Source organism: Anthonomus grandis, chromosome 3 (assembly GCF_022605725.1).
Source record: "Anthonomus grandis grandis chromosome 3, icAntGran1.3, whole genome shotgun sequence".
Taxonomy (NCBI): Eukaryota; Metazoa; Arthropoda; class Insecta; order Coleoptera; family Curculionidae; genus Anthonomus; species Anthonomus grandis.
In genome coordinates, this window is record NC_065548.1 from 2,849,258 (window position 1) to 2,862,394 (window position 13,137).

General features: G+C 32.5%; 1 protein-coding gene and 1 long non-coding RNA gene across 5 annotated transcripts in view; both read right to left on the minus strand.

Annotated features, from left to right (window-relative positions):
- Positions 1-13,137, minus strand: part of LOC126734172 (uncharacterized) — a 121,688-nt gene that overhangs the window by 91,803 nt on the left and 16,748 nt on the right. For all 4 annotated transcript variants that reach the window (XM_050437713.1, XM_050437711.1, XM_050437712.1 and 1 more), the window contains one exon: positions 152-352. In XM_050437713.1, coding sequence (XP_050293670.1) covers positions 152-352 — 201 coding nt within the window. The remainder of the gene's footprint in view (positions 1-151; positions 353-13,137) is intronic.
- On the minus strand, positions 5,489-7,922 carry LOC126734181 (uncharacterized). Its single transcript, XR_007660001.1, has 2 exons — positions 5,997-7,922; positions 5,489-5,860 (listed from the first exon to the last, which is right to left on the minus strand). It is a non-coding gene; the product is annotated as an uncharacterized LOC126734181 (long non-coding RNA).

The following is a 13,137-nucleotide window of genomic DNA, read 5'->3' on the forward strand; positions in this document are numbered from 1 at the left end:
AACCACTCAAAATCTGGAAAAACAGAACAACTACGTAAACTTTTACCGCAATAAAATAACTCTAAAAAAAATACTTAAAATATCTGGTGATAAAATACAACTAAGTAAAATTTGAATGGTTTAAATTAAAATGGTGGCGTCTCTCTCTCACCTCAGTAACAGAGTTCTTGTCTGGCATACTGAGGTCCAATATGTCAGTACCGGTGGACGAGTTCGAATTTTGACTGAACAAAATCGGCGGTACCGAGACGGATTGCACCGGAACGGGGATGTAGTGCTGCTGGGCAGGATGTGTCAGGTCCAGGGCGCTTTCGGCCACCATTTCTTCCCGTTCTATTGCACTAGACGTCACCTGGAAATCGAAAAAAAAATTTCACATTAATTGACGATAGAAACATCGTGACGTGTTTTGGTTCAATCGAAAACCTTCAAAATCCGGCGAAAACCGGTTATCAGACGGCCCCCCCTTGCGATAAGGAATCGCTCAAATATTTATATATATAAAAAAAATAACACAAATATGCTGCTTTTGAAACTTAAATATTGCATCATCTTAGATTAGACTAATTAACTTTCTAAATAATTATGTAATTAATGTATGTGCTCCTTTTTCAAGTCATGAAAATGCCCGATCATGATAATAAATCATGAAAATGTTTTTTTAACCCATCTGGAACGATCCAGTTTTTAAAACCAAATTAAAAATAGCACATGGTGTTTCTGTTGTGATACGTTAATTTAAGCAATTTGGGTTTAATACGAACTGGTTATTCAATTAGGTTAGGTCAAGCATAAAATAACCGAGTCTTAATAAGTCAATAAATCAAAAAGCTGGATAACTGGATGGATCTTTTTGGACTTCAAATAAAGTTCTGAACCTGTTACAGTTAGTTTAATTTAAATATCCCTTGTAGTTTAAGAGATAATAAAGCTTAAGGGAGGCCAGGAACCTTTCAGGGATTAAATGCCTAAACCTGTTATAGTTGGTCTCATTTAAATATTGCTTTTAGTTTAAGAGATAATCGGGCTTAAGGAATAAAGTCAATGGGCCAAAAAGCTAATGTGGGTGTACTCAATTACATAATTTCCATAGAAAGAACCATACTATAGGAAACTTTCAAATCAAGAGTAAGTCTGATGATGAAAACCACCCAAATTTTTGTGAGAAAAAGTGTTGATTTAAAAAAAATCATACTTGCTAAAGACAGCATTATATATGCAGTGAACCAATTTTTCATTAAATAATATTAGAACGTTATAAATATCCATTTATTTAAACTTTTTGCTATCCTTGCTTTTTTTTTAAATTTCTTCATGCAATGTGGCTTTAGGGAGAACTTTGGTACCTCTGAAGCTCTACTAAACGTACTGGATGATATAATGGACGCTATTGATAAGCAACAGATTGCTGTTCTGGTGCTTTTAGATTTCTCTAAGGCGTTCGATACAATAAATCATGCCCTTTTACTACCTAAGCTTAAATATTATGGCTTTTCAATGGAGTCTATACAGTTAATTGAGTCTTATTTGAATAATAGATTTCAGACAATATTTACAAATAATTCTTAATCTAATCAGGCTCACATTTTGTCTGGAGTGCCCCAGGGTTCTGTCCTGGGACCTCTGCTTTTCCTTGTATATACAGCAGACATTCTTAAGTCCTTAAAAGTTTGTAAGGTGCAAGCGTTTGCTGATGATACGCAGATATATACAACTTTCAAACCTGATAATCTTAAAGAAGCGGAGATTGGTATAAACAATGACTTAAATATAATAAATCAATCTTGTTTTATGGTTTTTGAAAAAAAAATACAAATAAAATTACAAATATTAAAAGTGTAATAAATGTTCATGTGGAGGGTTCTAAGCTTTCGGTTGTTGAAACTGCCAAAAATTTAGGCATTGTGATGGACAGTAAGTTGAGATTCAGGGAGCATGTTAAAAAATTGTTCAAAAATCGTTTGCAGCTTTAAAACTCTTATATAGTAATAGAGATATTCTTAATCTAAGTCTTAAACGCAGCCTATGTGAGGCCATGGTGCTCTCTAATTTTAACTACTGTGATTATGTTTATGGTTCTTGCTTAGATAATGATTGTAAAATGCGCATACAAAAAATTCAAAATGCCTGTATCAGATTGGTTTATGGCTTACGTAAGTATGATCATATTTCGCAATATAATAAAACAATTAACTGGCTTAAAATGGACAATCGTAGAATTCTTAATTTTTCCACTTTTTTGATAAAAATCATTAGCAGCCCAAAGGCACCTGCGACTATAAGGAATAGATTGTTGTTTAGAGCAAATGTACACGGGGTAAATGTTAGAGCTAGAAATAAGTTAACCATGCCGGTCCATAGGAGTGCTATGTTTCAGAGATCGTTTTCTTACAATGCTGTTCAGTGCTACAATAAAATACCTACAGTATTTGTTGTCCTTCGTGCAGATAAATTTAGCAGAACAATTCTCTTACTATTTAATATGTATCAAATTTGCTGTTTTTTATAGAAGAAAACTTTTTTTGTGTTATATTATAATTGGGAATATTTCTTTAGATATAACATGTTGTTATAATGTTACTTCAAATACACCCTGATCTGGTTCAGTGGAGTAGCTATATAAAGCTAGACTGCGCCAGGTTCAGGTACTTTGTTTTTTTTTCATCAAGTTTGTAATGAATTTGAATAATAAAAGACATTTATTATTATTATTATTATTATTAGTAAGACTTACTACGAGGTCTGGCTATTAAATAACAAGACTGGTTACGAAAAAGGCTTTAATTATAAAAATTATTATACATTCCAATGCTCCCCTTCAATATACTCCCCTCCCCTCGCCACACATCTTTCCATACGTTTTTTCCATTGATCGAAGCAGTGCTGGAAGTCTTCTTTGGCGAGGGCCTTTAGGAGCTCTGCCGTTTTTTGCTTTACCACCGCTTCCATCGACTCAAATTGGGTCCCTTTCAAAGCAGATTTTATCTTCGGAAACAAAAAAATAGTCGCACGTGGCCAAATCTGGCGAATACGGCGCTGGGGCCGTATTTTCGAAACCATGCGAAAATCTTCGAATGCGAACAAAGTCGAGCGGCAAAACTCGCACACTAATTAAAAAGTGCATTTTTGAACAGCATTCGAAATTTCATTCGCATACGAATATGAAATGTAGTGGCAACGGAGCAAAGTCGAGTGCTATTGGAGGCCATGTCAAACGGGATAAAGACGATAAAGATTTTTTAACCTAAAATTTAGGTTTAAAAACATCAGGAAATTTTGAGGTTTTTTTCATGGCGTTTCTTGGGTTTTTCGAATTGACTTTTTTTTTAAGATGGATTCAAAAAATAAAAAATATTGCGGTTTTGTGTCGAGTGAGCAAAAGAAAGAACTAATTTCATTTATGGAAGAGCACCCGGAATTAAAGTCGGGCAAATTCACCCAAGATTTTTCAGCTAAAGCTGCACAAGCCTTGTGGATAAAAGTGGCGGACAGATTACATAGTCTCTGGAGCACATAAAGAGCACATCAATTTCATCGTAATAGCCTTGCTTAATCTATATAATTAAAATGAGCTTCTGAATACATTTCAAATGGGTCAAAAAATAAAGAGCACATCCTATTCCTTCTATCTGCTAGAGTTTCAGGCTCTTCCAGTGCATCGACAACGTTTCTTTGCACAAGATTGTTTAATCTTGCCGTTTGATTATTATTTTTTTTCAATAAACAACAAAAAAACACTACGAAAATACTTAACCAACTCACACAAATTAAAAAAAAAAACAAAGCTAGTTTACATCAAAACAAGACAAGTGGCAGAATCAACTTGAAAATCGCACACGAACTTTGAAATTCGAATGGTATATACCCATTCGAGACACCGCATGCGAAAAAGTTCGCATATCGATTTTTCGTACGAAATCCTCTAATTTCGTATGAGAATCAAAGTCGAATGGTTTCAAAAATACGGCCCCTGGAGTGCGCTTACCGGCCAAATACTGCTTCACAGATAGCGCGTTATGGGCAGGTGCGTTGTCCTGGTGCAAAATCCACGAGTTGTTTCTTACGAACTCAAATCAAATCAAATCAAATCAAATCAAATCAAATCAAATCAAAAATGGTTTATTTGTCAAAATGTACAGTTTTATAGGTCAATAAAAATTACAAAGAAAAAAAATTACATTGACAAATAGGACTATTCTCTCGATTATAAAACCGTTTTCCCTAGTTAGCACAAGCAAAGAAGGGATGAAAAAGCCCTTTACAATTTACAGAAACAATTTTACAAAAATAAAAATAACGTTTTCATATAGGAATGCAAAGTAAGATATAGAACTAATTAACCTAAGATTTTAAGACAGGCAGCGGCAGTGCGACAACGGACGAGCGCAAGGAGAGAGGACAGACGAGGCGAAAAAAGACCCCAAAAAATAACCCCAAGATGCGTGCATCGGCCTAGGCTATTAAAAAATATACGTATGTATGTTAGGGAAAAAGAAAGAATAAAACTAAAAACGGGATTTTAAAATATAATCTCCGAACATTCCACTGAAAATTAGCATATTATATACACATGTATATCTTCTGTTACATGTATATCTTCTGTTCGTTCTCCCAGTGTTGCCAAAACTGACAAATAGTAAGTCTGGTTGACAGTCTGACCCTCTGGAACCCATTTAGTCATCACGATACCGTTAATGTCGAAAAAAACGATCAACATTGCCTTGAATTTTGATTTGGACATCCTTGCTTTTTTTATTCTGGGCGATTCAGGCGTCTTCCATTGCATCGATTGCCGCTTGGTTTCAACATCGTATTGAAAAATCCACGTTTCGTCGCAAGTAATAATGTTTTTCATCAGTCCGGGATCTTTTTCTAACCTTTCAAGGAAATCTGAGCAGACCTGTTGACGCAAGAGCTTTTGGTCAGGATAGCGGAGTAAATAACGGGTTAAAATGTTTCAATTTTTTTTTCCGGCTTAGAACCAGATGAAACCTTTACCAAATCATTAGTTTGGTTATTGCACATACGAAATGGGTAATTACGACTTTATATTGATACCGAGTTTTTTAAAATCAGAATTTAAAAAAAAATGGTTTAATTCAAAAATGTTATCATTATACATTAAACTGCCAATATCTCCGAAACTAATTCATATAGCCAAATTTTCTTTTTTTTTTTTGCTTAAAGGGCATATATAAGCGCTAACAACTGCAGTAAAATAATTGCAGAAAACTTCTATTCTTGTTAATAAAAAACATGAAAGTTATAAAATTTATATTGTTGGTATTGAATTTTTCAGCAAGCGATAAACTTTTTTATTATGATGAATTTTGCCATACATGCTACGAATGAAATGTGTAGGTGGAAATTGCCGCGCTCTATACCGTTGCCGACCGAACGTACTTCCAACTGCCGCCATTTATTAACCATCTACGAATAATTTATAAATCGAAGTTGGTGAATAATAATAACTTTGAAGATTTCTAAGTAAACTTAAAAAAATTATTTATTTGAATATTTTAATTAAACGAACTTTAATTTTTAATAGTCATCATCATTTTGTGATTCCAATGAATCTGGTGTGTCTATAATGTCTTTGTTGCCACAAAATTTACAGTTACATTCGTTATAACACTTCAAGCCCTGGGATATACATATACACTTTTAAGTGTTGCTGTTTCCATCGGAACATCGAAGAACTAAAATTTTCCGTAGTTCCTTTGGGACGGGATCCTGTGTCGCAAATATTGGAGTCCATATATTAGACTCTATATCATTTGTCCATCTATATTTTCTTGGGTCCTCAAAATTCATATATGGTATGTGACTGTTATACCAAATTTTTAATTGATATATGCACCTAAAATAAGAAAAGCCATAAGTGTCCAAATTTTCTTTTTTTGTTATTATCTAAACTGTAATCTGTAAAATATGTTTTTTTTTATGTTTTCATACTTATAGAAATAAAGACAAAATTTAAGTATAAACCTATATACCTTTTTAAATGCTGTTTGAATGCATCGTCAGTTGGCGGCAGTTCCACGGCAGATTTATTTGCATTTGTAGTTAAATGCAATCGTAGTGCATTTAGGGTAGAAATATCATTGTCCTTGTTTCTATATAGAAGTAAAATAAATTGTGTACTCCGTTTAACTGCTTTTGTATCCGATACAAATGGCAGATCATATAGTTCTTTTAGCTTATCGATATTTTTTATTAGTACATCAAAGGCTGTTTTTTTACCAATTTTAAAAAACGAACTAGTTGTGTCGCATCCTGTGAGGCAATGAACTGCCAAAATGTTTCTTAAAACTGCTTTTCCCAATTTTTGAACTACATCCTGAATTGCTAAGAAGCGTTGATTTTTTGAATGCCCTAATTCCATAAGTAATTTACAGCCCTTTATTTGTTTTGTAATAATGAAATGGTGTAAAAGTAAAAGTAATACGTCGGTATCCACAGATTTGACAAGAATAGAATTACTAAGCTCTCGCTCTGCCAGGACGTAAAGAATAATTCGAGTATCTGCTTCTTCCTGATTACTTTTGTATTGTTCCCAAATTTGTGGCTCTTTATAGGTGGTTATAATATAGACATTTTCGGAATTTTCAGATCCTCCTGCTACTATTAAAGTTTCATTCTTATTTAGAGATTTTGCTGCAAATTCCAAAAGATAACTTACAGTAAAAACTAATAAGGCCTTCTTATTGTTGGATGACTTGAGAAAATCATTAAAAATTGGAACTTTTCGAGACCCAAAAATTTTGTATTTTGTTGTATTAGATGAATCACCACGTCTGAATCTCTCAGCAGATTTTAATGAATTACATGTGTAAGTGTCAAAAACAACTGTTATTCTCTTAGCATTTTCAAAGTTTACTGAATAAAATACAAGTTGCTTCACTCGGCTCCACGCGCCGAATTACCTATTCACCGCCCCTCACTTCATTTGCCGGGCGACGCTCCTACAATCGAATCTGTTGGGTTACACAGTGAGTAGAGTTTAAATCGTTTTGATGTGCGAGCGTTTTATTACTAGTTGTACCGGGTGGACTCAGTGGACTGCCAAATTATTATAATCTATTATATTAAAATGTCGACTTATTGTTCGGTAGACAGTTGTTTTACAAAGCGTGGAAGTGGTTTAATGTTTTTTAGATGTCCGAAAAATGAAAATAGGTAAGTACATTGGAATTAGTTGTTTATTAAATTCATGATTGCATTCCTAGTTACTTTATGATCTGGTTCTTGTTTCTTTTTTTAAATTAATATAAAAAATGGATTATAGGTGCCAACTCTGGAAAGGTATTTTTGGATTTACTGGCGAACATAGATATGCCGATCTTACTCCGAAACAATGTTATAAAAGGGTTAATATCTGTAGTTTGCATTTTGCGGAGAGCAGTTTTATGTCCCCTTCCAATCAACGTCTTAGACCCGACGCAATTCCTACATTGTTTCTGACCAGAGCATCGACAAGTATGTTTTATGTTTTCTTCTAATTTGTGCACTTATAATGGCAATATGTATAATAGAAGGTACCTTTTAATATTTGCAATTTTTTGGTATATAGGGAAATCAGAATTATTTACAAATTTACGTACTATTTTTCCAGGCACAGATAATTCTAACATCATTGCAAGTCACACATTAAGGAAGGAATTCAGTGACGTTTCCGTGAAAACTGACACTCCGATGCAGGTAAATGTTTCTGTCTAGACGGATGTATGTAATAATACAGGTAAGTGAAAGAATCGGCACTGTGAACTTTTTTATAATATGCAAAACAATTACACTTGCACTATACTCAAATGTTTTACTTAAAGTACAATAAAAATTAAGAAAAACCTAGTAATTTAATAATGAATACGACACTACCCCTATAATAGTTTTTTAGCTCCTGAGTAAAAAAATCTATATTTTTTGTTAGATTTTATTATTTCAGTTTGGGTAAAGTTCAATAAATTCCAAAAAACATTACCTTAAATTTTTTTAAATTATTTTGATCTTGTTTTGAGTTAAATTTTGATGTTGTATTAAAACAGGTATCGTATATCTAAAATAAATTTTACTTTCAAGATAAGTTCTGTCAAACGTCAATGAAGATTTCGGCAATAACTCCAAGAAAAATTCAATTAAGAAAAGAAATTAAAACCTGGAAAAGGAAGGCTCTCACGCAAAAAGATCCCTGGAAGTAGGAGTTACTTTGGATGATGTTCCAAAATTCCAAGATGACAACTACCCAGCAGATTCTTGTACATTCCTTAAGAGTCGGCTATCTCTTCTGAACAAGTCTCCTCTGGGAAGCAGGTACACAAATGAATATAAACAATTTGCTATGAGTTTATACCTTGTTGGACCAAAACCCAATAAAAAAATGTCATCCGTTTGTCGTCAAAGTCCACTCTTCAACGTTTCACAAAAACAGGCAATTAAAATAAGAAATAAGGGTAACCAATTATATGCCAGGTTATAGTACCTCTCTGTTTTGAGAGGGTGTGTTGTGACCAAAATAACGTGCGCAGTTTCGTTTTCACATAAAATAAAATATGAAAGTTGGATTTTGGTCAACTTCTTATTTTATTATATTATTTTGCTGTGTAAATGCGTTATGGAACTTTTGTACATTTAACTCTTATTTTATTTCTTATTTTACTTTATTTGTCTGTATAAATCCAGCTTAAGAGACTGCATTGTTTACATTTTAAAATGGCAAAATATATGTTCCTCTGAATCTTTTGTCCTTCTTTTACAATATTGCACTTTTGCCAGAGCTATTTATCCGCTTTTTAAGTATTAAAAAATGTAATACCTTTTAAAGGTTATTTGAGTCGGAAACATAACTGAGCTTATAATGAAAAAAAACTAATCGAATATTAATAAAATTCATAGAAAAATCGACTTAATTTAAAAGCAAAAATATTAATAAAAGCAGCAGTCCAAACAAAAATATCTTGGAGCATTAAAAAATTTAGTCACTTCGGCAACGTTGCGCTACAGTCTTACGCACGTTTTACTATTTTTCAAGTTCTGTCAAAAATTATGAATGAATGAATCTCGAGCGATGTTGCCAAGGAATTAAAACAAAAACGCTTTAAATTATTGAGTCTAAGGGTGTATTTTGTGTTTAGAGTGTGTTTTATCAGTTTTTTGTTGTTTTCATACTTTTTTGGAGAAAATTAATGCCAAAATAAACGATCATGGTGCATTCTTGTGTAGTAAAGAGAGTAGAGCATTAAAATCCAAATTTCATCGGTAAGTTTATTTGTTTATGTTTAAACAGCAAAAGACTTTTGAATTTTTACCACCAGCGTCGTCACATGAAAAATATTACGGTTAATTAATTATGTAATGACATTTTTCGCCTCTATTTAAAATTGCATAAGAGCGACGAAAACAACACGTATTGATATAGAAAATTATTTGTACACTACACAATCCTTTCTCCATCCTTTTCTCTCTCACTACTAATTTTAAAACAATAAAATTCCACATTATTGGGCTGGTTATGAATGAAACATTACGTTTATTACTTATAATGTCTTTGGTAATGCTGAAATTAGTCTTAATGCTGAAATTAGTCTGAAAAAATAACAAAAACGTCAAAAAGTGTAGTAATCAATCATTTAAAATTCAAACATGTCATTACTTAATAGTTATGTCTATCTTTAGTTATTAAGTTTAGTAACAGTAATATATGCATTTTTTCACACAAACTTTTGACTTTGATTTAAAAATAAATCCTAATGAAACCAGTCGTACCAAAACAACCTTTAATAAGATACCTAAGTACCTAATTATTAACAAAAAAAATTTAACCATTTAGTTCTTGAATTAGGTAAACTTTGATAATGTAAAATTTATTTAGTTTGGTGGTTATAAAAACAAATAATTTATAGTATTATCAATTTACATATTTTTCCCAAGTAGGTACATTACATAATAATTTTATTCCAGATAATAAAGTTATTATAAAATCGTGCTCCGTCTTCCCCTACAGTTCGAATTAGACGAAACTCGTAAAATAATAGGTATCTTTTACCAGAATTCCCCTTTACATTTTTTGCTAGTTCCCCGTCGGCGAGGAGCTTGGCGGCCTGCCTTTGACATCGAAAGATAAAAGGTTTTTCGCCGAGTGAAGCAACTTGTATTTTATTCAGTAAACTTTGGCATTGTGTTTCCGTCCGCAACTTAGCATTCGATTTAAGAATATTTGTGCTAGACCGTTAAAAGTCAAAGAGGGAGTTGGTTTCAATTCTTGGATTATAGCCATACCATCAATAATATATGATTCTACACTATTTAGAGAAACTATTGATCTGCAATTGGCTCTAATCTCTTGCATAATTCAGACTTGGCAGTTTTTCGCATCGAACCATCTTCATAAAACATTGACGAAGCACAACGCAATAAAAACGTGTTTTAACGCACAAAAATCAAAAGCGTTATGACACAGCTTTAGGGGTTATGATATGATTAGTCACGCGTCTCCCGCGAACGTCGCGTCGGCGACTGTTCTCGCCGTCGCTAATCTGGCACAACTTTGCAAGTGGATTTCTCGCAATCTAGCTAATATATCCGATTGCAGTCTACCTTTTATTTGCAGATTGTATGGAAAAATGTTTTCAAATAAAAAAGTTTCTCGCTTATTCAAAAATTCATTGCAGAAAATATAATTTTAATGATTTTTAAATGTTATATTAATAAAAAGAAACGTTTTTTGGATTTATTTTCTCGCAGTTTTCAGCGCTAATGTATTCTCATTAAAACAAAAAAAGATCTTTTGAATATGTTAAAAAGTTTTAGAGATATTAAAAGGTTAAGGTTAAAAAGCACTTTTTTTAAATTCCTGCCTTTTGCAATATTCTCCATTTTATAAAACGTAAAAACCACTAAAAAAAGTCGTAAATGCCCATTTCGTATGAGCAATAACCTAATTAATGATTTGGTAAAGGTTTCATCTGGTTCTAAGCCGATTTTATTTTTTTTAAGAAGGGAGCTACTTTTATTGTCTTTTTTACTCCACTAGGAGTCAGGTTATTTGGCACCAACTTCGCACAGACTTTTGTCATGTGTAATTCCCCGTGTAAAATTTTTCAAATCGTTTCTTTATCGGCGTTTACAGCCTCGGCAATCATCCGGGTGCTCATTCAACGATCTGCACGCACAATTTGGTTGATTTTTGTCACTGTTTCCGGAGTTGAAACAGTGACAGGACGACCTGAGCGCTGGTCATCTTCAGTGCTCTCTCGGCCCTCACTAAAGCGCTTACACCACTCAAAAACACGCGCACGAGAGAGAGAATTTTCCCCATAGGCCTCTTGCAACAATTTATAGCAGTCAGTCGGAGTTTTTTTCAATGTAACGAGAAATTTAAGATTGATGCGTTGCTCTTGTTTTTCGGCACGAGAAAAAAACACGTTCGTTTCAAACCGCTACTGCACGAATACTATAATAGTGACGAAAACGTGTTTTGGCACGTGCATAGACAAGATATCTAGATACCCAACGCACTACTCGTTTTTTTACTCTCTAGGCACGCAGTCTCGTTATTTAATAGCCAGACCTCGTATACTTATATATTGTGACCGCATACAATTTTTAAGATTTAAGATTTTTGTGTACTTATATTTTGCCTTCTGTATTGTGATCTTTTGTTTGTTTTTTGTATGATTTTTTATTAGCTTTGTTTATAAAATTTGTAAAACTTTTTTTTGACAATAAAGCAGATTATTGTAATTATTAACTTCGGTTTTTTTGGGTCCTGACCTACCGGAATGACGATCGCGAAATTAAGAATGTCGTCTCAAGGATCTTGCAAATATCACACTTGACGTAAACATAGTTTTGTTTATTAACATTAGAAACTCGTTTTGTGGGTTTTATTATTTATTTTATGTTTCTTCGATGTTCTCTTCACATCAATATGGTAGAAGAGAATTGACGTTATGTCTCATAGAAGTTTAGAAAACCGTAAAAAATTGAATTTTTTTTGAGGTCAACTTTCTTGAATCTTATAGGAATCATTGAACTTTTTATTTTTGTAAAGTTTTTTATAATATAAGTCCAATCGAAAGAAGTACTATCATTTTTTTGAAAAAATGACCAGGAAATCAGTTTTTTTTAATATTTTATAAAATGTTGACAAAAATATCCAAAAATATTCAATATCAAAATGTGTTATAAATTATAACAAAAAAGATATTCCGTTGCTATTCAAAGAATTTTTCGAGTTTTTAGAAAAACTGACAGAAAACTTTTGAGGCTAAAATTTCAAAAAAGTAATTTTTCTATATTTTAAGGGTCCTAAAATTCACATAACAAAAACTTTTATTTCTCATAGGAAACCGGCAATATCAGTGATATAAATATTTGATGAGTACTAAAAATAATACAAACTCAAAATGAAAAAATTGTCTGAGGTGTACATTTTTGGTGTCAAATTGTAGGTCTCCATCAGCCCTATAAAATGCAATATCAGTGAACAAAATCGAATCCTTACAACCAGAGTTTCTGTAAGAAAAACCGGATAAAACATGCTTTTCCTTCAGAAAATTCACTTTATATATTTTTTCATGAAAAAAGTAAAAGATTTACTGGGAAATCAAGGATGAGTACTTATATTCATGTGAAAGAAAATTGACGTTATGTCGCATAGAAGTTGAGAAACTGGTGAAAAATTAAGTACTCTGCAGTATACATCTAATCGAAAAGTGTATTATAAGCTTTTTGAAAAAATGACCAGAAAACGAGATATTTCAATTTTTTTGATTTTTTATAAAATGTTAGCAAAAATGTCCAAAAAAGCCCAAAAAATTCAAAATAGAAAAATTGTTTTAAACTTTTTTTTTTCATATTTCGTTGCTATTTAATGAATTTTTCAATAAGTTTTTATAAAAATTTAAATATATATAGGGTTAATTGCCAGTAATTGACCAGAAGCCAGTGCTTGACCATTTTTATAATTTACCGCCTAAAATAAGAAAACGCCGTTCTTTTTATCCATTTTGATTGGCCTAATAGGACGGCCAATCATACAACTCTTATTAACCGCAATTTTCTAGCAGTGTGACCAGTTTCTAGTGTGTTTATAATTTTACAAAGTAAGGGTGTTTCGCGCGTGTGGATTTTCTGACT